This window comes from Trachurus trachurus (genome assembly GCF_905171665.1).
Source record: "Trachurus trachurus genome assembly, chromosome: 23".
Lineage (NCBI taxonomy): Eukaryota > Metazoa > Chordata > Actinopteri > Carangiformes > Carangidae > Trachurus > Trachurus trachurus.
The window spans coordinates 17,155,980-17,182,566 of NC_139912.1; the positions used below are offsets into that span (position 1 = coordinate 17,155,980).

At 42.6% G+C, this 26,587-nt stretch overlaps 1 protein-coding gene across 1 annotated transcript in view; it reads left to right on the forward strand.

Annotated features, from left to right (window-relative positions):
• LOC311006578 (plexin-C1) overlaps positions 1 to 26,587 on the forward strand; it is a gene marked incomplete at its 3' end in the record, with an annotated part of 32,575 nt that overhangs the window by 274 nt on the left and 5,714 nt on the right. Inside the window, exons 2-12 of the mRNA XM_083999425.1 lie at positions 5,444 to 5,578; positions 5,679 to 5,776; positions 5,889 to 5,994; positions 6,081 to 6,243; positions 11,403 to 11,505; positions 11,693 to 11,768; positions 12,758 to 12,799; positions 12,911 to 13,041; positions 17,529 to 17,708; positions 24,902 to 25,010; positions 26,293 to 26,472. Coding sequence (XP_083855551.1) covers positions 5,679 to 5,776; positions 5,889 to 5,994; positions 6,081 to 6,243; positions 11,403 to 11,505; positions 11,693 to 11,768; positions 12,758 to 12,799; positions 12,911 to 13,041; positions 17,529 to 17,708; positions 24,902 to 25,010; positions 26,293 to 26,472 — 1,188 coding nt within the window. The 5' untranslated portion in view covers positions 5,444 to 5,578. The remainder of the gene's footprint in view (positions 1 to 5,443; positions 5,579 to 5,678; positions 5,777 to 5,888; positions 5,995 to 6,080; positions 6,244 to 11,402; positions 11,506 to 11,692; positions 11,769 to 12,757; positions 12,800 to 12,910; positions 13,042 to 17,528; positions 17,709 to 24,901; positions 25,011 to 26,292; positions 26,473 to 26,587) is intronic.

Sequence of the window (26,587 nt, forward strand, 5' to 3'; positions counted from 1 at the left end):
AAGAGCGTTTAATGTGCTCTTAGTCTGTTTGAAAAAAGTGTTGACTTTGTAGGTAATTCTGATGGTTAAACTCGATCATTGGTTTATAGGTGTGTGTGTGTGTGTGTGTGTGTGTGTGTGTGTGTGTGTGTGTGTGTGTGTGTGTGTGTGTGTGTGTGTGTGTGTGTACTCCGCTACCGTGACTGCAGTTACCATTGAATTAATGGTAATAATAGGGGCGTCGTTTAGCCCAGGCAGAAGCTGCAGTCCTATGCACTATATATTATCAATTTAAGGAGAAAAGGCCCAAATCAATAGTAGGCTAATAATAATTAAAAAAATACTTAGTGGACCAGACGCATGCTTTTATTTTGATAAGAAGTGATGTGGTCCTGAAGACGGATCTCTCATCTCACTAACACCTTTCAGACTTTGTTGAAGACTGGTCTGAGTGGAACAAGTGGTCCGGACCATGAGGAGAAACCGTTTCTCCTTTCGATGGCTGCTCCCTCCCACTTGATGCACTTCTCTTTTTACTGCGCTCTAACGCACCAGCCTGCTGACACTGAGCCATGCGCGCCGTCAGTGCGTGAGCTTTCCCCACTTTAAAGCTGCCATCGCTGCTAGAAAATGATCCTACTGCCTGGTCTGCTGTTATTACTCTGGGGAGAACCGGGTCGGTGCCGCGGGGGGGAGGATGGAGACTTTACTTTTAACGGAGACATCCGTCACATCGCCGTGGCCAACAGCTCGCTTTACATCGCGACGGAGGAGAAGCTGCACCGGCTGAGCCACGACCTGAATCTGGTCCAGAGTTTGAACCTCAGAGGAGTCCTGAAGAGCGGGGATGAAGCGCAGTTTCACCGGCTCTCTGACCCGGCGCAGGGGAACACAACGTTCAGAGTCAACGTTTTGCTGCCGTTTGTTGCGAATGACACTCTGATCAGCTGCGGGGTGATCGACCATGGCTGTGGGTACTGCGAAGTTCTGGACCTGAGGAATATCTCTAAGGTTGTGTATCGGGAGGACATCCAGGTGGGTCCACAGGGGCGCGACAGCAGCGGGTCCGTCTCGTTCCTGGTGACTGTGGACGAGGGTCCGACCAAAGAGTTTTACATCCAGACCGCGATACAGAAGCAGCAGGGGGAGAAGAAGCAGGATGAGCAGAAGGACGACTGCAGTTCTGACATCAAAATTATCAACCTTCAGAACACAAATGAAAATCAGAAAGGAGGAATATTCTCTCACAATGGACGTGAAAGCGCACCGGAGTTCATCAGTGAACAAGAGCTGCAGTTTGTGGACGGGTTTCAGATCAGCTCATTTATATATCTGCTGTCCAACGTCCCCACAAGAAACAGAGTCCGTCTCTTTTGGCTCGAGGTTAAAACCAACAAGATTGAGACTCTCAATACGCTGCGGGGCGCGGTCCTCAGCAGCGTCTCTGAGGACGGAGGACATAACAGACTTGTGGCCTCCTCAGTGATCCCGAACGGGCCGGGATCACCGGAGCTGTGGAGCGGAGTGTTCAGTGTGAGCTCAGGACAAACCAACACCGAGCTGGTTGTGTTTGAGCTCAGCCCTGACCTCAGCGGAGCGGCAGGTGTAGATCCAGACCTCCATATCAATCCAGGTGGTAACGAGGTAACAAGTCAACTCATGAAGCTTCAGACTACAGTAATCCACTTGTCAGTTAGACCAACTGTAGCTGCACACTTGTACTGATTCATTATCAGCAGGGCATCACTACTTCAGGGATGAAGTGTGACAAAGCTGTAGCACAGCTCCATTTGTTAAGAGTATTTTTTTTTTCAATTTGTCCAAGTAAAATCCAGATAGAAGTTCATCTTCAATGCACAAGTTATGATATTATAAGTAAATTACAAGGGATGCATGGCTTCAGTCAGTGGACTTGATCTACAAGTTAGTTAGGACAACACTGAAGTTCTTTGGATCCAATTGATCAGTGTTTGTGTGTGACAGCCAAAGAGCCTGAAGCCGAGGGCAGTGCTGTTCAGGAAGAACCACATGACCTCTGTGCTGGCAGTGAGGAAGAAGACCTGGATGGTTTTCTTGATTGGAACAGGAGATGGGCAGCTCATTAAGGTGAGTAGAAGGTTACACATCTGTATTGGATAAAGAAAAGTTGAACCAAAAACCTGCCTGCCTATCAGAACTGAAAGCCTTCACCAGGGCTACCTCTTGTTATGTAGAATCTCTATATGAACTATATGAGCACTGACATGTTTTGTCCATAACAGATCAATTTTAAAACCTGGAGTTTTAAACATGGCTGCAGACAAAATTTTTAAGTGGCAATGATATTCGATGTTTGAAGTTGTGTCTTATTCCCAAGTCTACATTAGAATCATAAACTTCTTGTATGCAGGGCCATGGGGCAAACGCACCGAGGCACTGACCTCTACAGAGGACAGTTACACACACACAGAGTCGGCAACACCCTGTGTCTTCTTTCCTTCTCTCAGATAAAAATGAAATATTGTGCATGCACTGGCTGTGAACGATCACTCACGTGACTGAAGAATTAAACAGGAGTCTGAAAACACTGCAGTAACCCTCAGCTAGACACAATAGGCTCTTTCATGCTGAGTTTACCTCCACAATTGTTCATAAAGCTTTGCAAGTTTATTTCTTCCAACTCTTCAGCTGAGGCCTAAAAGGGCTGTCCACTCATTACATTTATTGTTAAGATGACGTAACTATGGATGAGGTGTAGAACTATAATTAAGCCGTTATGAGCTGCAGGTTGTCGGTTATAGGATGAGCGCTTACGTATTAGACATATCAAGTTCCAATTTTGTTTAGCATCAGTTTTTTTCCCCAATTTTCTTGATTTATTCCCAAATACATTCCTTAGATGGGTGAGTGGTCAGGAGATGCTTACTAATCATCATGAGTTTGTGTAACTATTTACCCTGAGCAGCACAACATGTGTGTACATCATATCCTGTGTAGTAGTAAATGGTAAAGTGAGGCAACGCAGTGGAAGTCACAGGTTGACAAACATGCAACACAAGCACAAGCATGGCGTTTTCAACACACCTTCAACAAAAACAGTTTTCATTACATTAACTATACAGATCTGCCCTACTGTATGAAAAGACCATATGACCTGCTCAACTATGGGGGGAAAGCAAATATTATAAAGGGATTGATCATTATATTGAACAATATTATATTACAAATATATTATATTATCATACAATATTATAATTAATATTCACACTCACCCTGATGGTTGATGGCCTAAAATAAGTTATGTGTTTAGAACCTGCACCCTGCAACACCAGTGGGTTTCTAGGTGGTCTTGAAGGCACTTGGTCTATCCTCACAGGGTGCTGCAGGAAGTCAGTTGATGGTCATTAGAATTAGTGCTGCACGATTTGATAAAAATGTGCGATTGCGATTATGGTGGAAAACATTGCGATTTGCGATTGCGATTACGATATTGTAAATTAATGCTGTAAGGAGTCTATTTGCTTGATTATCAAGCACAGCATAGGAAATAACCATATTTTAGGAGTGTATTTCTCAAATAATAAGTGTAGCATCCCCGGCTAAATGATGGTCGGACTCTCAAACTGATGGTTCACAATGTTTTATTCCTTGGACCGTATTCAACGCCGTAAGAGCTATGAAAAGAAGAAAACAAAATACAGTTACCTTTACTCTTACTTGAAATTACCTTTAACTACCTTTATCACAAACAATCATGTAAGTTGACTCTCTTTTTATCTAATAAACTTATTGTAGACTCACAGGTTTTACTCCATGAATTTAAATATATATTTTAACTGCTACGATTGATGTTACAGTCATGAGGGAAAATTCACATTTTAACTGAAAGACAACCTCCCATAGAGTGCAATATAAAACAGTATTTAACATGAAATTAGCATTTTTAACCGTTCGTTTTTAACCCAATAAACAGTTTTTTAACCTTAGCAGACCTTATATAAAACAGACAAAATACATCCTGTTGCATTATTAAAACAACCTACGAGTTAGCTTATAGCTTCATCTCACTTCAATACAGACCGACACGGCAGCTCGCCGATGCTAATAGTAGCTACCGCTAACCACAATACGCTTTATGCATGAAAATATCAACGGCAACCAAACTCGAGCCGGACATAAATACAGCATGAAATAGTAACAAAACAAACCTTGTGCCCCTTATTAGCCAGGTGCTAGGGCGTTTCATGTGGGTTAGACACACTTTGCTTGCTTTTAGCATTGAAGACATTCTTTTAGCCTTGCAGACATACTTTTCCTTCTGCCGGTAAACTCCGAAGCACCGGATGTGTACGAGGTCTCAGCGAGACGCTTTCAAAATAAAAGCCCTGAATATCCGTCTGCTTAATATATAAAAAATAAAAGCCTGGCTTTAAAGAATGTTACTAAGTAAACATAAAAACACCTTTATAAAAATACTATGCTCATATTAAAGGTCATTTACAATAAGTGTTTCCTTACAGTATCTTTGTATTAAATAAAAATAGGTAACTTTTTGTGCAGTTTCATAGTCTACTGCGATGCCATCATTTATTACAATGCCTTTCTCCCCCCTCCCTCCTCTCACAGCACACAGGTAACACAGAGACAGACAGACACACACAAACGCACGCATGCGCGCGCGCACACACACACACACACACAACGGACGAGAGGAGACGGCAAATGAGTGTGGCTGTTACCGTAAAATAAAAATAAAAAATAAATAAAAAAGACAGTTAAAAGAAAACCAAACACCGGAGCTTTCTGGTCGTTCGCCCCAACAGGCCTATACCTCCTCGTTTTTTAAACGCACTGCACATGTTGCGGAGGAAACAGTTCGCTCCGTGACGCTAAAGCTCCACACCTGCTGTAATCACGGGGAGACGGTCCTGCAGCACACGGAGCGCTGTCTGCCAGCTGGGTAGTCACGTGATCAGACCTGCTGGTCACATGACTACTGACGGAGTCTGCTATGCTGCACACATTAGCGGCTCTGCTCCACACACTACAGGAGTTAAAGTCCCGTTTACAGGCTCACGCGGTCGCACATTTATGTACTTTAAATCGCCAATCGCACTCTTTCGTGCGATTACGTAATCGCACGGCGTGACATCGCGATTGCGATTGCGATTAGATTAATCGTGCAGCACTAATTAGAATTAACAGGGTTCACCTGAGGAACTTGGTCAGCCGGTCCATCACAGAAAGGCCTGAACACCTCACAGATCCTGTCACATGGTGTGTGTGAGAGTGTCAGGGTCAGCTCTTAAGGGGTAATGTAGGTATAGGTAAAGGTTTGGTACAGGTTTCAGCATAGAGTATTGGACATGCTTCACCTTCTTGGGATTCCTGGGACGGATAACTGTCGAGCCAACCTCCCAGACATCATTACCAGCAGCAGCTCAGTTAATCAGAAACGTGACCTCAGCTTTGTTGTCTTTGTCAGCTTGCTGTGGATAAGGACTATCGCACCACCTGTCCCACGGTGCTCTATAGGGCCAACCGGGACCGCCCACTGTTTCCCAAAATACTGCTGGATCCAGTGGATCGTAAGCATGTGTATGTGCCGTTTCAGAACCAGGTGAGTGCACTGTACAGGTAACACAGTGAAGGATGGAGACTCTGCACTGCCTTATGGAAGCCATACCATACTGTTGCTGAGTGTCAGTGTTTTGTTCTAGATGGTGCGTGTGCCTGTGGCAAAGTGTAACACACACAAAAATCTAGAAGATTGTTGGTCTGCACAGGATCCAGACTGTGTGTGGTGTAAGGATACAAGGTCAGAGACTCACCTGCATCTGATGTCTTAGAACATCTCTAATCACATTGAAACAAGTTGAACACCTCCTCTGGTGACAGCATTGACCTTGATCTACTATATTTCTTCCTAGTTGCACATTTGAAGAGGACTGTGGAGGTTCAGACTGGGTATCCATTCCTGGTGACCACCAACAGAAAATGATTTCTCATAGTGTCTCAAAGGCCCCAACTGGCCAGGTAAAGAGGAACAGCAAGGTTGTGTCTCTAATCAGTTGTGTGTCAGTGATTTGTGATTTAAAGACTCACAACTTGACCATCCTCAGCTCACACTGAACGTCCAGACACACCTGACTGCAGGCCAGGAGGTTCTGTCCAAATTTACCTGTGATTTCCCTGCGTCCAGTCGTCTTTGTGCCCTGACAGGCTCTCGTCCAGCATTCCCAGAGTGCACCTGTATACTGTCCCAGAGCATACTTCCCACTGAAGGTCAGTATTATGTAATAAATTACGATTACGAAATAACGATATTAAACACAGGTACTGTCACTGAAAAGTATGACAACTATATTTTTTGCGCATGCGTGGCGTCTCTCGGTGCTCCGTCAGTACGTCTCTTAAAAACTTCTTTAAAAACTAAAATCCGACTGCTTTCAAGTGTTTAAACGCACGGTCCTCAGTAAATGAATACTTCATCTTCAAGTGGAAGCATTTATTTCTACCATCGGACGAACAGATCGCAGGATTTTTTTTTTTTTTTTTTAACTGAAAAGTGTGAGCAGATCCACGCCATTTTCACCACCCCGGCCTGCAGCAGCCAGTCCACTGCTGCCAGATCTACCAGTGGATATACACGCCAATAACTGAAACTTACCAATGTGCTGATCCATCTGCAGCGGGCCTTAACACGGCCCTTGGTGGTAAGTTTCCAGCCAGGCTATTTCTCTCAAATTGTGGAAAAGACTTTACGGAGCCCTGGTGTGTAAGTTTAATATAGTCTCAGAGCTGCTCGCTCGGATAGTCAGTACAGCGTGGCTCCCTTCTGCCTGCCCGTTGCTGGTCCCTCTTTTGTTTTCCTCCTGTTTCAGCTCTCCAGATGGCCCCGGCAGCAGAGATTGTGGAGCTGAAGTCGGAACTCTGCACCTTAGAGCAGATGATCGATGACCTTCTCCAGCGGCAGTCCGTGCTGTGCTCCTGGTTAGCCCGCCTGGAGCCAGAAGCCAACCAGCTGCCCTCAGCCCCAGCTCCCTCCGCCGCTGCTACCAACGTCCTCCCTGGTCCGAGTTCCTCTCCACCATGGTCTTCTGTTGTCAGGGGAACAAAAAAGATTTCTCTTCCCCTCTACGACCCTCCAGACATCGGCGGCGAAGATATCATCCCACTCGCAAACTTTTTCTCTCCCCTGGCGTTCCTCCCGCTTGTCTCTCCACCGGCTGCTCGCAGCGCCGCGCGGGTGCGAAAACGCTCCTCGCCGATCAGCGACACCCGGAGCTCAGACGCACTTTCACTGTCACCCCCGTCTCCTTCTCAAATACATCCAGATAAAAAGCGACCTCGCCTGTTTACTTCACAATTCCACAAGAAGCAGCCTCATTTGGAAACTGCCCCAGTGCCCTCATCTTTCTCCTCGGAGCCACCTGCTGCTGTTGCTGCACCTACAAACTCAGCTTCCCCCGCCCCGCCCACCCGAGATTCTAGCCAAATCAACACCTGTTCTCATCCAATCACATTCAGCTCGCCAGTCTCCCTCAATCCTAGGCTGTCGATCTACAACTGTAACCCAGGAAATGAACGCCCAGATATACTTTTAGTAGGTGATTCTATTATCAGGTTTGTTTCCCTCCCTGGTGCCATTACCTACTGTTTATCTGGAGGTAAAACCACCGACTTCATTGAACTCATCCCAGCACTTCTTGATATCCATCCCTCTGTCCACACTGTGATTGTCCACTCTGGCACCAATGACGTCATGGCCAGGCAATCCACACTGCTGCACCTCAACCTTGAGGCTGTTGTTTCCACTGTGGAAAGCCTAGGAAGGAGGTGTGTTCTATCCGGCCCCATTCCTGTCACCACCACTAGAAGCTCTGAGCACTTCAGTCGTTTGGTCAGCCTGCATGACTGGATGAAAAAATTTTCTACAGCCTGTGGTTTTGCTTTTGTCAGCCACTTCGACTCCTTCTGGACTAGACATGATCTATTTAAACCTGATGGTCTACATCTAAATAAAACCGGTACAGGAGTCCTGTGTCAAAACTTTATCAACTTTATTGCTTTTAGCCTCGATTGACATCCCCCTCAGCAAGACCCTGCCGAGCCTCCCCGCTCTGTTGATCATAGTTTGCCTGAAAATGCGGGTCCTGCTGTTGTTACCATCCCCATGTCAGAATCACCTATTTACGTCCGCCACCAAAACTACACACTACTCGAGATGCAGCCAAAATAAAAGCATCTGCTCTTAGGCCTACTCCCCGTCCCTGTTGGCGAGGGGCAAATATGAGCAACTTGCAGTGTTTGCAGCGGGATCCCCTGACTGCAAACACCGTGGACCTGGCAGCCCCCGTCAGAATTGGCCTTGTAAATGCTAGGTCGCTAGTGAATAAAACATTCATTATAAAAGATTTCTTCATGTCCCAGAGGTTGGACTTTCTCTGCATAACTGAGACTTGGTTGAGTCCTGGTGATACAAGTGCTTTTTCCGAACTCCTACCACACGACTGCTGTTTCTTTAACACCCCACGGGCGTCGGGTCGGGGAGGAGGAATAGCCACGGTTTTTAAGAATGGTTTTAAATGCAGACAGTTGTTTTTTACCACCTCCTTCCCCAGCTTTGAACTAAGCGCTTTTGAGCTTGGTCGCTCTCCTACTGTGTTGTGCGTGGTGGTCTATCGGCCGCCTAAATACAATAAGGATTTTATAAACGACCTCTCTGATTTTCTAACAGAAGTAATGCCAAAATATGACCACGTGCTCATTCTAGGGGATTTTAATATCCATGTTTGCTGTCTTGGTGAACCTATGGCAATGGAGTTTGTAAACCTTATTGACTCTTTTAATTGTGTTCAGTTTGTGTCTGGTCCCACACATGAACGTGGACACACACTCGACCTTGTCCTTTCATATGGTCTGCCTGTTCAGAATTTAGAGATCTGTGATACAACGTTCTCAGACCATATGCCTGTTCTGTTTGACATCACTCTCCCTAACAATTCAATGAAACCCCATGCTGCAGCTCAGCGCTGTCGTATCTTAAACCCTTCCACTGCTGCTAATTTCTCCACTGCTTTCAATAACTGTGTTTTTCCAGAGTCTATGTGTAATTCTACTGATGGCCTCAATGCTTGGTTTCACTCAACCTGCCAATCAATTCTAGATTCCGTAGCACCGTTAAAAACCAAGCAGCCTAAGGCCAAACGTGAGCCTTGGTTAAATGAAGTCACTCGTGCCGCCAGACGCGAGTGTCGAAAAGCGGAACGAAAATGGAAAAGAGATAAAATGCAAGTGTCCCTTCAAATTCTAAAAGACCGCTGGCGACATTACCAGAAAATAGTGAGAGATGCCAAAATAAATCATTTCTCAAATATCATTCTTTCAAATTATAACAAGCCCCAAGTATTATTTAAAATCATTGACTCAGTCCTTAACCCCCCGCAGACCACAGGTATGGAACCATCTCCTGCCACTTGTGAAACCTTTTTAGACTTCTTCACTGGAAAAGTCTCCTCATCCAGAGCGTCAATTACTCCTCCTGCCTATGATCCCTCCATCTTGGTCCCCTGCTCTGCTATTTTTAATGAGTTCGAACCTGTTACTATGTCCCTCCTACAGGAGATTGTTGGCCACCTGAAACCCTCCGGGTCTCCAAGTGATGCGGTCCCTCCTAGACTCTTTAAAGAGGTCTTTCCCTCTGTAGGTCCATCTGTCCTCACGGTTATAAACAGTAGCCTGTACTCTGCAGTTTTCCCGAAACAGTTTAAACATGCAATGGTCCAGCCTCTGATTAAGAAACCAGCCCTGGACCCCACAATCCCTGCAAACTTCAGGCCTATTTCTAAGCTGCCATTTCTTTCAAAAATCCTTGAGAAGATAGTGTATAGTCAATTAATGGCCTTTCTGGAAGAACACAATATTCTCGAAACATTCCAATCTGGTTTTAAAAATCTCCACAGTACAGAATCAGCCCTACTGAGAGTTTTTAACGATATATTTTTAGCTACCGACTCTGGGGACAGTGTGATTCTTTTACTTTTAGATTTAACGGCAGCATTTGATACAGTGGACCACACAATTTTAATTTCTCGTTTAGAACACTGGGTGGGTATTAGGGGCTCAGCATTAGAGTGGTTCCGATCGTACTTAGCAGACCGAACTTTCTGTGTCAACATTGGTGATTTTATGTCTTCCTGTGCGCCCCTCCCATGTGGGGTACCACAAGGTTCGGTCCTAGGCCCTCTTCTGTTTTCACTATACCTGCTCCCACTGGGGTCCATCCTACGCAAACACGGCATATCCTTCCACTGCTATGCAGATGATTGCCAGATTTACCTGCCCCTCAAAAAGAATAATGCATCTTCTTTGAAACCACTTTTTAAATGTCTTAATGACCTAAAGGCCTGGATGGCACTCAACTTTTTAAATTTTAACGAAAATAAAACTGAGGTGATGGTTTTTAATGGCACTGCTGGGACTCCATCCATTGATCTAGGTTCACTAGCCCAATACTCAAAACCTACTATCAAAAACCTTGGGATAAAAATGGATCCTGGGCTAAACCTTGACAGTCAGATCACGGCAGTTGTGAAGTCAAGTTTCTTCCAACTGAGGCAGTTGGCTAAAATAAAACATATTCTCTCAAGGCAGCACCTAGAGATGACCATCCACGCTTTTATAACTAGTCGGCTTGACTATTGTAATGCCTTATATGTAGCTGTTAGCGCATCCGCCATCACCCATCTCCAGATGGTACAAAATGCTGCTGCACGCCTTTTAAGTGGCATAAATAAACGTGAGCATATTACCCCCATTTTAACTGCACTACACTGGCTGCCCATTCGTTTTAGGATTAATTTTAAAATTCTTTTATTTGTTTTTAAGTCTCTTAATGGCCTTGCCCCACCATACCTTTCTGAGCTGTTAGAACCTTACGCCCCTACACGCCCCCTCAGGTCAGCTGACCAGCTGCTCCTGAAAGTCCCGAAAATTACCACCAAACTTAAAGGGGACCGCGCTTTTTCAGTTGTGGCACCAAAGTTATGGAACAATCTGCCTCTTGATACCAGACAAGCTCCATCGCTGCATGTTTTTAAAAAGCGCCTCAAAACTCACCTGTTCTCCATAGCCTTTGACCCCGTTTTTAACTGATGTCTTTTATTCTGCTGTCAGTTATTTATTGTTTGACTCACCTATGCGCTATGTTTTAATTGTTTATTTGTTTTGTATAGTGTTATTTTAAATGCACTTTATTTTATTTTTTTTATTATTTTCTGTTGTGTTTTATGTACTTTTGTGTCTTTTGCCAATTGTATATTTTGTGTGTGATTTTGTACAGCACTTTGGTCCACTGGGTTTTTAAAGTGCTTTATAATAAAGTTGGTATGGTATGGTATGGTATATGACTCTAATTGAAATTCTCATTGTTTGTACGTCAGGTCTGAAAGTCCATGTAAGAATTAGGATTGGGTCAGGAGAGTTATCGGAACAACTGACGCTGACCAACTGCTCTGACATCAGCGGACCACCGACCTCTGTCCTGTGAGTCCACCACCACTTTGACCTCATGACCACACTTACTGTGGATTAATGATCTAATAACCACAACTAAAACCTCTCTGTTTACGGCCATCAAACATACGTCTATGTGGTCATGCATTGTGCTCCATATTTCTAGTGTTTTAATGACACCAGTATCTTCATGCTGGTGTGTTTGTTTTCTCCTCAGGTGTCAGCAGTGTATCAGCGCTGGATGTGGCTGGAGCAATAACCGCTGCACCTGGGCCAATCAAGGAGAGAGGAATGTAATTATGCCTTTTTCTTTAATGTTACACTGACTTTTATATTTTCCACACATTTGTTAAATTTATGAAGTTATACATACATAATGTTTTGCTAATTTGTACTATGTGAAAAAACGATACGACTAGCACAGCAGCATCTTGTTTATGTGCATGTGGTGGCTGTAACCTGTGAGCACTGCTCTAATGGTGATGAATGAGGAGGGTCCAGGAGAATTTTGTGCACTCATCTCTTAACAATTCCAATATAATGTTGTTGTGTTCACACACTGCATGAGTTAAATCATTACTGATTAGTGTAGGAAATTGTAGTGCTCATAATCCAGCAGCAGCAGTGTGCAGATACTGAATGAATGAAGTGGAAACAATGTTTATCTCATCTCAGTGAAGATGAAGTCCAGTGTTTCTCAGGTCCAGTCCATCATTACAGGTCAGGTCATTAAGTCTTCTAATGTTATTTTTTTCACATTTGCATGGGTTGTTGGATCTTTTTGAAATTCAACACTTGGACATGGAACACATTTATTCTTATTAATATAATTTATATTAGTGCATGTAAGAAATCATTGCCATCTCAGCTGATCATTTAATGATCTTGATAGTTTTTAAATCCAGCTCCAGACACATTAACATACAGACCTGGGTTTGGTTCCTACAGTTAGTAGTACATATAAGGAACACACCTTTCAAGCTGAAGCTAAAGTTAGCACACTTTACTTGACTGCAGTTGTGCTCAGAGCCTTAGTCTCTTTCACTGGCTTCATCTGTTCAGTCAAGCATTGGTTTGACCTAAATGTCCCCTGTTCTGTTTCTGCACATGCATACCACATGCACATAAAACAGCATTATGCTGTAGCTGCTGGTATAAACCTAAGGCTAGGTGTTGTCTACTGTTCTTCAGGGCTGAGCTACACTGACTTAAACTGGAATACTAATAATACTTTAACAGTGAAACCTCTAACCTGCTGAACTTCCCCTCCTTCCTCCTGCAGGTCAGTGTTTGTCAGTCGGGGACGTTGGTGATGAACATTTCTGTGAGTGTGAAGCTCAGCTCCCACACACTCTTCTCTGACACCTTCTTTACATTCAGTAGAGGGTGATACATATTACAGTAAAATGATTATTGTTGTGTGTGTGACTGTCAGAAGCCAGAGATCCTCTCCATCACTCCCAGTGTCGTGTCCTTCCACGGCAAGAACCACGCAGTGTTGACAGGTCGTAACCTCAGTCATGTGACCAGAGTGAGGATCCTGACTGAATCCTGTTCTCCACGAGAGTGAGTCCCTTTACAGCCTGTTAGCACTGACATTATGTGTAAGACATCAGAAACACGGCAGTGTTATAAGGAAACGCTGCCAGTACTGACATCACAGTCATTGTCCAGTCAACTACAGTACTACTATAATTATTTCTACACAAACTATTTATATAACAGATCTCAGATATACTGTATGCATTTGGGAGGGTTGGCTGGGCCCACTCCTCCCAAACACAACAAAAATAATGAACCAAACAAGAACAACAACTAAACAGCATCAGAATTAGTCAGATCATGTCGCCCCTTGATGGGGAGATTCCCTCCCAATGGGTCTGGAAGTTGCTCAGGTTTGAAATGGGACATAGAATCTGGGCGAGACCTGGGTCTGGGTGTGACCCCAAGTGAATACAATAATAAAAAGAATAAAAATAAGAAATAAAATAAAAAAAGTAAATAAAAATAAATAAATAGTAATAGTTGTGAAGTAAATAAAATAAATAATGTATTTAATTATCATTATTATTAATAATAATTATTATTATTACTATAATTATTATTTTATTTAAAAAAATAAAAAATAAAATGAAAAAACAAAGAGAGAAGTGGACCCCTTTGTTAAATGGCCTCACTGAATCCAAATCTGCTGTATATGAAGCTCAAAAATGTCCCAAAATGCCTCAAAATTGAGAAATTCAACATGGGTGCAGGTACCAGGCTAAAATTTGCTTTTTATATCTTTTTGACTAAACAAGGTACAAATGTGAATTAAATGTGCTCTTATAAGTTTTCCTACATGGGCAATCCGATGCCATATTCAGATTTGAATTATAATGTGAAGAAACTGCTTAGATATTAAAAAATAGTATGAATAATGACTCAGCCATTATTATTATTATTATTATTATTATTATTATTATTATTATTATTATTATTATTATTATTATTATTATTATTATCAGGCTACTTTTAGTACTTTGTATTTTGTTTTGAGGTCAAATGTGTCAAATGTGCTGTAATGGAACCTTTGCAATCCCCAATATCAGCCACCCACAAACCGCTTCCACCCCTGCACAAGCACGCTCTTCGCCTTTCGCATTTTCACCCCTCTCACAGAATGGCTGATCTGCAACATAAGATAACAGGTCAGGTCATGTCTAATATATAATGTCATAATGTTACATGTTTTATGTTGTCGTATAATCTGAGAACAGTCATGGCTTCTCAGAAAACAGACGATGAGTACACACACACACACAGTGCAGTTCAGTGCACAAAGAGTAGACACGACGTGGATGGAAGCAGAATACGTCTATCATTGAAAGAGCACATGTGGCGGGGACACACTCAGCAACATAATCAACAAGTATGTGGTCACAACGGAGTCACATGCCGACCCACACTGTGCAATCTTTCTGAATTGTACAGCTTTTCTACTTAAATAATTATTATACACATTATTATGACATTATATATTAGACATGATCTGACCTGTTGTCTTATGTTGCAGATCAGCCATTCTGTGAGAGGAGTGAAAATGCGAAAGGCGAAGAGCATGCTTGTGCAGGGGTGGAAGCAGTTTGTGGGTGGGTGAGTGGGGGGTGGCGTGGGTGATATTGGGGATGCCAAAGGTTCCATTACAGCACATTTGACACATTTGACCTCAAAACAAAATACAAAGTAAGTAAAAGTAGCCTGATGATAATAATAACAGTTTTTTTTTAAATATCTAAGCAGTTTCTTCACTTTACATTTCAAATCTGAATATGGCATTGGATTGCCCATGTAAAGTTATAAAAGGACATTTAATTCATGTTTGTACCTTGTTTAATCAAAAAGAAGACTAAAAAATAGATTTTAGCCATGGGCGCTGGCGGCCACGTTGAATTTCTCGATTTTGTTATTTTTCATTATTTTCATATAGAGCAGATTTGGGTTCAGCACCCCTGAATACCCCTAGAAATGTTGTTTATTATGAATATTCACAAAATGCCTTCATCACTTTAAATAAGCACATAGAAATTCTGCCTAGACTAATGGGGCAGGTGACTCAACTTACCCTTGGCCACATGGCTCAACTTACTCTAGTCTAGAGCTACCGTATTGACTTTATTGGTCCCCAAAATGGTGCACTTTCATGCATTTACTACCTCATGTTGTAGCTCACAGATACCACAACAATACAAAAACAAATGTGTAATTATCTCTTTTGGTCTAAACACAATTCTCATGAAACTTTGTTGTAACCCGAGTGGTTGCTTTGCATAGCAATAATACACGCAGACGTAGGATACCGTGTTTGCTCTTTTACTCACATTCGCAGCTACATACATACACTAGATAAAGTAGCATTTCCTAACGGAACATGCGTGTGAATGCTGAAAGCAGCTGAACGCTGTTGCAGAATTAGCAAATAGTGCAAGCAGTGATCACCATTCAAATGGTTGACCAAGGTAGGTATCGAACCCACAACCTCATGGTCAGCAGACTTTCACTCTGCCTCTAGGCCACAGTGTACACACAGTTGCAGAGACTGTCTCACTCTGAAGTTAACGAGCCCAAAGCTGTAGTTCCAGTGCAAATCAATCTTAGTGCAGTGGTATAAACAAGAAACATGTTAACACAAACCAAGATTGAAAGAGGTAAAGAGAATAGGTGGGGGCGAATATGCATTATCAAGTTTGATCATGTGACCAGACCAAGTGGTATTGGTTAAAGTTCAAAGTGGCTGACACACTAACAAGACTGCTCAGGTGGGATTTGATCCTATGACCTTGTGGTTGAATGGCAGGAACCTTATCCACTAGGCCATTCCAACACTTCTAATGAAGTAGAGGTTGAGACTTTGATGAATGTGAGATTTTTCAATGATGCTTAAAAAAGCATTATAAATGAGCCATTAGAAGTTTGTCTACAAATCAGAATTTGAATGAAGTCTCTAGCAGAAAGTACGACATGAATGAGGCAGGAATCAAACCCATGACCTCATGATCAATAAACCTTTACTCTGCCACTTCGCCACAGAGAGCACACACGTAAGCATGTTGCCATTGTAATGTGATGATGTGCTGCAAACGGTGGCAGAAGCAATTAATGCGTCTCTTAACGAACACCTGTAACCAATTGAGGGTGTGGGAGGGGAGCAGAATTCAACATAACATAAAAAGAGTGCTTCCCTTGGATTTGAACCAGTGACCTTGGGGTTGGCAATGGCTCATTTATAATGCTTTTTTAAGCATCATTGAAAAATCTCACATTCATCAAAGTCTCAACCTCTACTTCATCAGAAGTGTTGGAATGGCCTAGTGGATAAGGTTCCTGCCATTCTACCACAAGGTCACAGGTTCAAATCCCACCTGAGCATTCTTGTTAGTGTGTCAGCCACTTTGAACTTTAACCAATACCACTTGGTCTGGTCACATGATCAAACTTGATAATGCATATGCGCCCCCACCTATTCTCTTTACCTCTTTCAATCTTGGTTTGTGTTAACATGTTTCTTGTTTATACCACTGCACTAAGATTGATTTGCACTGGAACTACAGCTTTGGGCTCGTTAACTTCAGAGTGAGACAGAGTGAAGTTCATCAACAGACAACAGTCTCTGCAACTGTGTGTACACTGTGGCCTAGAGGCAGAGTGAAAGTCTGCTGACCATGAGGTTGTGGGTTCGATACCTACCTTGGTCAACCATTTGAATGGTGATCACTGCTTGCACTATTTGCTAATTCTGCAACAGCGTTCAGCTGCTTTCAGCATTCACACGCATGTTCCGTTAGGAAATGCTACTTTATCTAGTTTTTTTCTTATGGTTTCCTAGCAACAAGGGGTGGCCCAACTTGTCCCAATGCTCAACTTACCCCAGTCTCCCCTAAGACATTCTCCAAAGTAATTGTTGATTCATGTGTTTAAGAGTTTGTTTTTACTCCTCCTCCATGAGCTCTGTTTATGGCTTAGATATTATGCAGGGAATATTCAATAGAATATTCATATTTTCTATTACAGTATGATATTGTCTAATCATGATATCCAAATGCCTCCAAAAATAACCTACCATGATGAACGCAATTAATTTACATTATTGCTCATGATGAACAGAGAAGACTAAAGTGGAAACAAACTCTTGTGTGGTCTGTTGTGTTTTGACTGATCACTTGTGGGAGAGTTACAGTAGGCCTGTTACAGCTGTCAGCTGTGAAAAACATCTTTGTTTCACACACTAGTGTTAGCTCTGTCACTGAGAAGTCAACAACACAATGATTCACAGTCAGGTTTGATTACTTTGATTCTTTTTTTTCCCCAATAAATGCAGAAGGGTGTTAAATGTGTCGGTGGTGGTGGTTAGAGTGTCAACACTCACCATAACATGTTGCAATCATGCCCAGTCTCATGTAGAATCACCATATTAGTAGGTTTAGAAGGAGGACTTTCCTGCTTCAGTGTTTCTGTGTTAATATTGTTGTGATGATGTTAAACATTCATGAGCTTCCTGTGTGTGCTTCGCTCAGATCTCCTGTCTGGAACAACACAGGTGTGAGTCTGACCTTCCACATCCTTAGTACAGACACTAAAGGCTCGGCCAAAGTATGTGCTCTCCTCCCAGATGGCAGTTGTCATGGCAACAAAAAAATCACGTACCAGTCAGCGCCATTGTGCACCAGGAGCACACCCACCAGCTCCTGGGTCAGGTACGTTTGATTTGTGGCTACTTTTATACTTTGACAAAATGCTGAGATTGAATGTATGAAAAAACAACTACACATACAACTACTACAACTAAAACTAAAACTACTACTGCATTTACTACAACTAAAACTATACTACTACTACAACTACTGCTACTACTACTACAGCAACTACACAACTACTAGTAGTAATAGAACTACAACTATAATGCAACTACTTCTACTACAAATAATAAACACACAAAGAGTGTAATGAAAAACTGTCACAGTGTAAAATCTAATCTCATTTAGATTCAATTCAATTCATTTCAAAAAGCTTTATTGTCTATCACATGGACAGAAAGTTGTCATCAGTTTGTCATACCTGCTGTTTCCTGCAGTTTCAGTGTTACATAGTAAAATCAGAGCCAGCAGCACTAAAGTATTTGAAACAGTATTAACAGAAGGACAGTGAGATGCATCAGAAAGCGAACAAAAAACACGTCTCACAGCAAGATACTGAAAAAACTGAGTACCTGCAGCCATCCATCATCACCTGGTCAATAGTGAGACAGAATGAGAATCAGGGATACATCACTACATTGACTACCCCTATTAGTGAATAATAAATGGTTTAACTAGTTAACAAATTAGCTTGTTAATGCCTTACAAATCATGTATACGCTGAATAACACATTGGAGAAAAAGGGCAACAGCAACCTGTTGCTTGCCAGATAGTGAACAGCAGTGTGAAACTTTGGACTTCCGGTTTGCGCGTGCTAGGATGTAGACGCGTCTCTCGCAAGCTCCGACAAGGTCGCTCTTTAAAACTTAATATAACTGTCAAAATAAGTCATTCTTGTGTCTTAAAGTTGTTTAAACATCTAACAACAAGTTGAAAGCGTTTTAAGACTACAATGACGGCGCCAAACACTCGAAACCAGTCGGCGAAACAACAACGCAACACCGCCCAACCAGACACGGTGCCGGCCGCTGCGGCTAGCCCGGCTTCACCCGAGGCTTCGACTGGCAGCAATACGCTCACATCGAAGATGCTCTCTGACTCGCTCAACTCCCTGCGGGATTCTGTCTGCGGAAAGATTGGAGCAGCCATTCAGACACTGCGGGAAGATATTAAGCTGGATATCGCCTCGGTGAGGAGCGAGCTATCGGTGGCGGTCACTAGCCTGCAGGCCTCGTTAGCATCACATGATAACCGACTGAAGGAGCTGGAGAAAGCTGCCGACTACACAGGTGACTGTACTACCGAGCTCTGCGCCACTGTGACCCAACTTCAAGGTGATGTGAGGGAGTTGCAGGCAAAATGTGAAGATTTAGAAGGCCGCTCCAGGCGGAACAATTTGCGGCTTACTGGTGTTGAGGAAGGGATTGAAAAGGGCCAGCCCACGCAGTTTGTGTCTCAACTTTTGAAAGACATACTGAACCTGAGCGAAGCCCCGCTGCTGGACAGAGCCCACAGATCACTACGAGCAAAACCAAAACCCGGGGACCCCCCGCGTGTGTTTATCATGCGCGTGCACTACACACATACGAGGGATGAGATACTACGCAAGTCCGCTCGGGGCCCCCTGATGTATCAAGGAAAGATGCTCCATATTTATCCTGACTACACCACCGCGGTTATGAAGAAAAGGGCAGCGTTTGGAGACGTGAAAAAGAAGCTGAGATCCATAGAGGGAGCCAAGTACGGGCTACGATTTCCGGCCACGCTCCGTGTCACTCTCCCGGGGAGTAAGGAGCACACTTTTGAGGATCCGAACCTGGCACTGGACTTCATTAACCGTGGGACACGAGATGCTGACCCAAGTGAGTGATACAACCTGCATCTTCCTCACCGGGATAAGAAGTACTGCCGCTAATTAAAACAAGCCATGTGCCACGGATGTTTTATGCTGGCCATCTCCTTGGGACATTACTCTCTGTGGGACTGTCATGCTATGGAACTGTAAGTATGGCTGCCATTAGTCATATCGACGGCAGGCAGGTATGTTTCTCACTCCTTTTCTATTCCTGTTGCTATTGTTCATTACAAGTTACACATATGGTTCCGTGTGGCACTGTGAGTTTGATATTATCAGCAACAGGACTATTAGGCTACTGTATACCACCTGGTGCCTGTGCACACAATGTTTGATTGTACACTGTGATGTGAAATGTAAGTAAGCACAAGGACCTGTGAGTGCTGTTATATGCAGAGTTATATTGTTCACAACTTAATCTATAAACTGAATTTGCTACTATAGTAATACTAGAGCAAACAGGTTTACGTCTTTGTAGATATTCATTCTTTTCCTGACAAATTTTGACAGATTTGCAATTAATGTATAGACCAGACCTTAGCTTGCGAGGCTTTTGAGTGTTATGTTAATAGAACATTTGATGGGATCTTGTAGGCACCTATGTTGGGGAGGTGCAAGGGGGGGAGTTTTTTGTTTTTCTTTTTGTTTTGTTACTCTGTCTTTTTTTCCTTTGTTTTTGTCTGATACTTTGCAAAGTACATTCTCTGAGACGATCTTGGCGGGAGTCAAACCATGTGCAGACATAGAGACATATTACTTGACAGCTCTTTTTTATGGTACTACCTAATAGATTACTAAGCCCCACAGGAACATCAATAACATTTGCCAGTTGGAATGTCCGTGGGCTGGGGAAACCCACCAAGTTAAATAAGGTTCTTTCTCATCTTGATAGCTTGGGAGTAAAAGTTGCCTACCTGCAGGAAACGCACCTAAACAAATCTGATCACATGAAGATACGCAGGCGCTGGGTAGGACAATCATATCATTCTCTCTTTAATAGCCGGTCAAGAGGCACAGCTATTTTGATCCATAAATCTCTGCAGTTCACCCCTTCAGACATCATTGCAGATCCTCAGGGCCGCTACATAATTGTTACAGGTTGTATTGTTAACACTCCTGTGATACTAGCTAACCTATATGCACCCAATTGGGACAATGATAAATTTTTCTCTGATTTGCTATATAGTTTACCCAATCTAGACTCCCACTATTTAATTTTAGGTGGGGACTTCAACTGCTGCCTCAATCCAGTTTTGGACAGGTCTTCAGCTAACCCTTCCAATCGATCTAAATCTGCCCAAGTGATTAATTCTTTTCTTGAAGACTACGCTGTTTCAGATCTATGGCGAAGCATGAACCCCACCACTCGGTCTTACTCCTTTTTCTCCCAGGTACATCAGACATTTTCCCGTATCGACTATTTTTTAGTAGATAATCGTTTACTCTCTTCAGTCGAGGCCTGCTTATACAATGCCATAGTCATATCAGACCATTCCCCCCTCACAGCTACTTTTAGGTTTGCGCACAATACTCCTAGACCCCGCTGGAGACTTAGTTCCATTGCATTATCTCAGGAGGAATTTGTGCACTTTGTAGCTGACCAAATAGGATTTTTTGTTGAGATTAACTCTTCTCCGGACATCTCTTGTACAACTTTGTGGGAGTCACTAAAAGCGTACCTGAGAGGCCAGATAATTTCACATATATCTTATAATAAAAAGCAAGCTAATCAAAAATTATCAGACATAACTGCTCGAATTTTGCAATTAGAACTGGCATACTCAAGCTCCCCCTCACCTGACTTATTGAAGGAGCTTCTGCTTGAGAGAAATAAATTTGACACTTTATCAACCAGTGAAGCAGAGAATATGCTCTGGAGATCCCGACATACACACTATGAATTTGGTGACAAAGCCAGTAAGATTCTTGCCCATCAACTTAGACAAGCGGCTGCCTCACAACTTATCACAAAGATTCAAACAGCTGATGGTTATACACATGACAATAAAATAATAAATGATATGTTCAGGGACTACTACAGTTCAATTTACTCCTCTGAGCATGACTCTTGTCCCACATTTGACGTTTTTTTTCAAAATTTGAACATGCCCACTATTAACGAAGAGTCTAAGAACATATTAGAAAATCCCATCACTGCTGAAGAACTGAACGTGGCTATTAAAACACTTCAGAGTGGAAAGAGTCCGGGGCCGGATGGGTTCCCATCCGAGTTTTTCAAGAAATTTTCCACCCACCTAATCCCTCACATGCTAAACATGTATAACGAGTCTCTTGATTTAGGTGTACTGCCCCAAACGCTAAGAGAGGCATCTATATCCTTGATACTGAAAAAGAATAAGGACCCTAATCATTGTGAATCTTATCGTCCCATCTCATTACTGAATGTAGATGTCAAGATTTTAGCCAAGGTGTTAGCATTGAGATTGGAGAAATTCTTACCCCAGATAATTTCCCCTGACCAAACGGGATTTATAAAAAATAGATTTTCTTTTTTTAATATTAGGCGACTTTTAAACATTATTTATCATGATTCAGATCCTACCACCCCAGAGCTTATCATGTCCATGGATGCTGAAAAAGCCTTCGATAGGCTGGAGTGGGGGTATTTGTTTTATGCATTGGATAAATTTGGCTTTGGAAAACAATTTATTAATTGGATCAGACTTTTATACAGTATGCCAGTAGCCTCGGTTTGTACCAATGGGATGCACTCTGAGTACTTTGCAATTTCTCGTGGAACAAGGCAGGGCTGCCCTCTATCACCTCTACTTTTTGCATTGGCCATAGAGCCCTTAGCAATCGCAATAAGACAGGACACGACAATGATTGGCTTATTCAGGAAGGGAATAGAGCAAAGAATTTCACTTTATGCAGATGATATGATTCTGTATGTTTCACACCCGGACATATCTATGCCCAGGATCCTCTCCATCCTCGAGAGCTTTGGTAAAATCTCAGGGTATAAAATAAACCTTCAGAAAAGTGAGGTGTTCCCTATTAACTCCCTGGCCCGCTCTTACTCTTTCCACACATTTCCCTTTAAGGTTACTCTTGACCAGTTCACATACTTGGGGGTGCAAATTACAAACAGTATAGGCAGACTTTTCAAAGAGAATTTCAACCCACTAGTAACCAAGGTAGAGCAGAATTTTAAACGCTGGATGCCTCTACATCTGTCACTTGCTGGTAGAATAAATGCTATAAAGATGAATGTTTTGCCCAAATTTAGCTATCTTTTTCAATGTCTTCCAGTATATATTCCCATGTCTTTTTTTAAACGCCTGGACACTCTTATATCCAGCTTCATCTGGAATAATAAGAGTCCACGATTGAGCAGAGCCTATTTACAACGTCCAAAGGTGTTAGGTGGTATGGCTCTGCCCAACTTTCAATTGTATTATTGGGCTGCTAATATTCGACCTATTCTTCATTGGCTATATGAGGATCCAGGTGCTGACGCCCCCTCATGGTGCACTCTTGAGGCTAGATCCTGTGCCCCGTCCTCATTGTCAGCATTAATCCACGCTCCTCTAGCCTCAGACACCGCCCTGTATACAAGAAATATCATAGTCAGAACAACACTTAGAATATGGAAGCAGGTCCGCCGGCACTACGGATGGCATAGTTTTTCACTGAGATCCCCTATCCATGCAAATCACATGTTTCCCCCCTCTCTTCAGGACAGTGTGTTTCTGCAGTGGCAAAACAGAGGGCTGCGCACACAGCAGGACCTCTTCATAGACGGCTCCTTTGCCTCCTTTCAACAATTGCGCACTAAATTTCTTATTCCGCATACACAGTTCTTTCGATACTTACAATTGCGTGATTTCATCCGCAAACAGCTGCCTCATTTCCCAGAACGTCCCCCGAGCTCTGATATAGACTCTCTTTTGGCACCTGTGCAGTCATTTAAAGGTATAATATCTAACCTATATAGTGCACTTTCGTCCCAAAAAAACGTATCCCTTGACACCATTAAACATAGATGGGAGCAGGATTTAGGTGAGACCATACTTAATGAAACTTGGGATGCAATATTAAAAAGAGTCCACACCTCCTCTATCTGTGCAAGGCATGGACTAATACAATGCAAAATATTACATCGAGCTCACTGGACCAAAGAGAAGTTATCAGAGAAATTCCCAGACATAGATCCAGCGTGCAACCGTTGTAAAATGACCCCATCCTCATATATACACACGTTCTGGAGCTGCTTCAAGCTGACGACCTACTGGACTTTGGTGTTTAATACACTCTCTGAGGTCCTGGAGATGTCTATATCTCCCTGCCCCATCATAGCTCTCTTTGGAGTGCCGTCCGGTATTTACGGCCTAAATAACTCCCAGTGTGACTTTCTGGCTTTCTGTACCCTGCTTGCCCGTCGCTTAATCCTTCTGAAATGGAAAGATGCCATCCCTCCATCCCACACACTTTGGATCAGAAATATTTTATATTATATGAAATTGGAAAAAATAAAATACACGCTTAGAGGTTCAACTGGTAAATTCAATAAGATTTGGCAACCCTTTCTGAGATATGTGGAAGAGAAATCACAGCTGGATGAATCAAGTTAATTAGGACAACCACTGACTTCATTGTGTCCAGATGACAACCCGCTTAAATACTATCCTGTATGTACTGTACTTAATGTTTTTTGTTTTCTTGTTTTTCTGTAATATTCTTTCCTTTTCTTGTTAATATGTCCCTTATTATGACATGCCTAACATACATTGTCTTAGATTTATTCATCTGTTTTTTTTTCTTTCATTTTTTTCTTTTTTTTTATCGTTATTATTACTATTTATTTATGTATTCATTTATTTTCACTTCATGGGGTGGGGACTCTGTTCTGAGTGTTCCTGTATGTATGTGTTTTATTGTGAAAAAACCTTAATAAACAAAGTTTAAAAAAAAAAAAAAAAAAAAAAAAAAGCAGTGTGAAACTTTGAGCAGTCAAGTAGATATCTCTGAGATGTATTCTTGGCCACAGTGTCACTAAATATTAGTTATGGCTTGAGACTTAAATGACAACTTCTGAAAAGCAGAATCTCTGACCTCTTTCCCTTCTAGCGAAGGGGAAGTGGCTCGCACCTAAACAACTTACACAGACATGTTCACATTGTTCATGTTCACGGGCTACTATCACAGCACATACATAGAAAATACAAATGCTCACATAGAAATAAATTAGCATTAGCTGTTACATAACCAACAGATGGGGTTTTGCTAGTTTGATATATATTAAATATTCTTAAAAAGTATTACAGGACTTTTTTAATTAGTGATTGCCACTGGTGCATAACATATCACATAACAAATGTAGAGATTTTGTATTAAATGTGCACCTCTGATTGGCTGTTGCTGTGTATCCTGCAGTGGGAAGAGGAAGATCACACTCAGTGGCTCTCACCTGGACTTTGTGGAGGGGGTGACCCACAGCCACGCCCCTCAGGAGATCAAACTTCCTGGAAACAGCAGCTATGAGGTGAGTCTGGTGATCAAACTGCTTTGGTTGATTATTTCATGTGACAATATCATCACTAATATCCACAGCTTCGCCTAATGTCCGGTGTGGTGATATCTGACATTACTGACCACTTCCCTATAGTAGTAGTAGTAGTCCGGGAGAAGGCACGATCGCCCTTTGTTTTTAGCTTGGATTGTGGTATGGTGAGGGAAGAGGTAGTGGAGGAACGGAGGGTTCGAGTGGGGCGGTGGCAGGTGAGGAGGTCAGATAGATATGGGGGGGCCAGGGAGTTGAGGGCTTTGTAGGTGAGGAGGAGGATTTTAAAGGTGATACGATCTTTGACAGGGAGCCAGTGGAGAGAGTGAAGGACAGGAGTAATGTGATCACGGGACCGAGTGTGTGTGAGTAGGCGGGCAGCAGAGTTCTGGACCATCTGGAGTCTATGGAGGGAGTGAGCGGTGATACCAGTGAGGAGAGAGTTGCAATAGTCAAGACGGGAGGAGATGAAGGCATGAATGAGGGATTCAGCAGCTGGGGGGGAAATAAAAATAAAAAGACAGTTTTTGATTTTGGCGATATTGCGGAGGTGCAGGTATGAGGTAATGATTGAGTTGACGTGAGGATAGGCTGGGCCTAGTCTCGCTTATTTTAGTGAGAGTTCTGTTCCATCACATACTGTAGCTAAGATTAGCTCCACATCGGTAACCATGGAAACCATGGTTGTGCCTGAAAGCTTCGACTTCCGTTGCATCAACCTGAGCCTCAACTTCGTTAAGTGGTTAACACAAATTAAACACAAATGCGCAAAAAGTTCAATAACTTGAGTCTGTCTATACTCACAATGATGCTGATCTGGCTTACAAAACCATGATTACTACTATAACTAATTTCATCCAGTGCAGTATACCTGAGAAGATGGTGGCACCCTTCATACAGCTTTGAAACATACACCAGCACTGGAGAATTTTCAAGTTCAGTCCTATTGTGGATTTTGCAAGTGAAGTCGAGAGACAAGCAGCAGCTAATTTCTTGGTATTTGCTTGTCAATACAGCTCATTTCCTTCAGATTAACATAATTCTCACCTTTTCTTGTTCAAGTTTAATATAGTTTTTGAAAAGAGCAGCAGGCGCCACTGCTTAGTATCACTTCTTCAGTTTAAGAGGAAGTGCTACATTTGTACATTCTTCAGTCACATCTCACACTGAAACTGTTTGTTTGTTTCAGTGACTTCATCATAAGTGTCTCTAAACTTCTGACATGGATCATTTTGACACATAATGTTTGTTTAATTTTCTGCAGACTCTCACCTATGACTCACCTGCAGCCGGACGCACTCAGAACCCTCTGAACACCACGGCGTCTTTTAAAGTAGCCAATGAAACGGTGCCCTGCTCCACAAGCATCACCTACTATCCAGACCCTGAGTTCACCAGCTACACATCCACTAGGAAAGGAGACGTTGTGCGCATCATTATAGAGGTAATGAATGCTGTCATCACACGCACAATGTAGAGTGGTCAGGCTCAAAGGTGGAGGGAGGTTGCACGTAGGCAGACTCAGCAGACTTCTGAAGTTAATCAGGGATTAATATTTT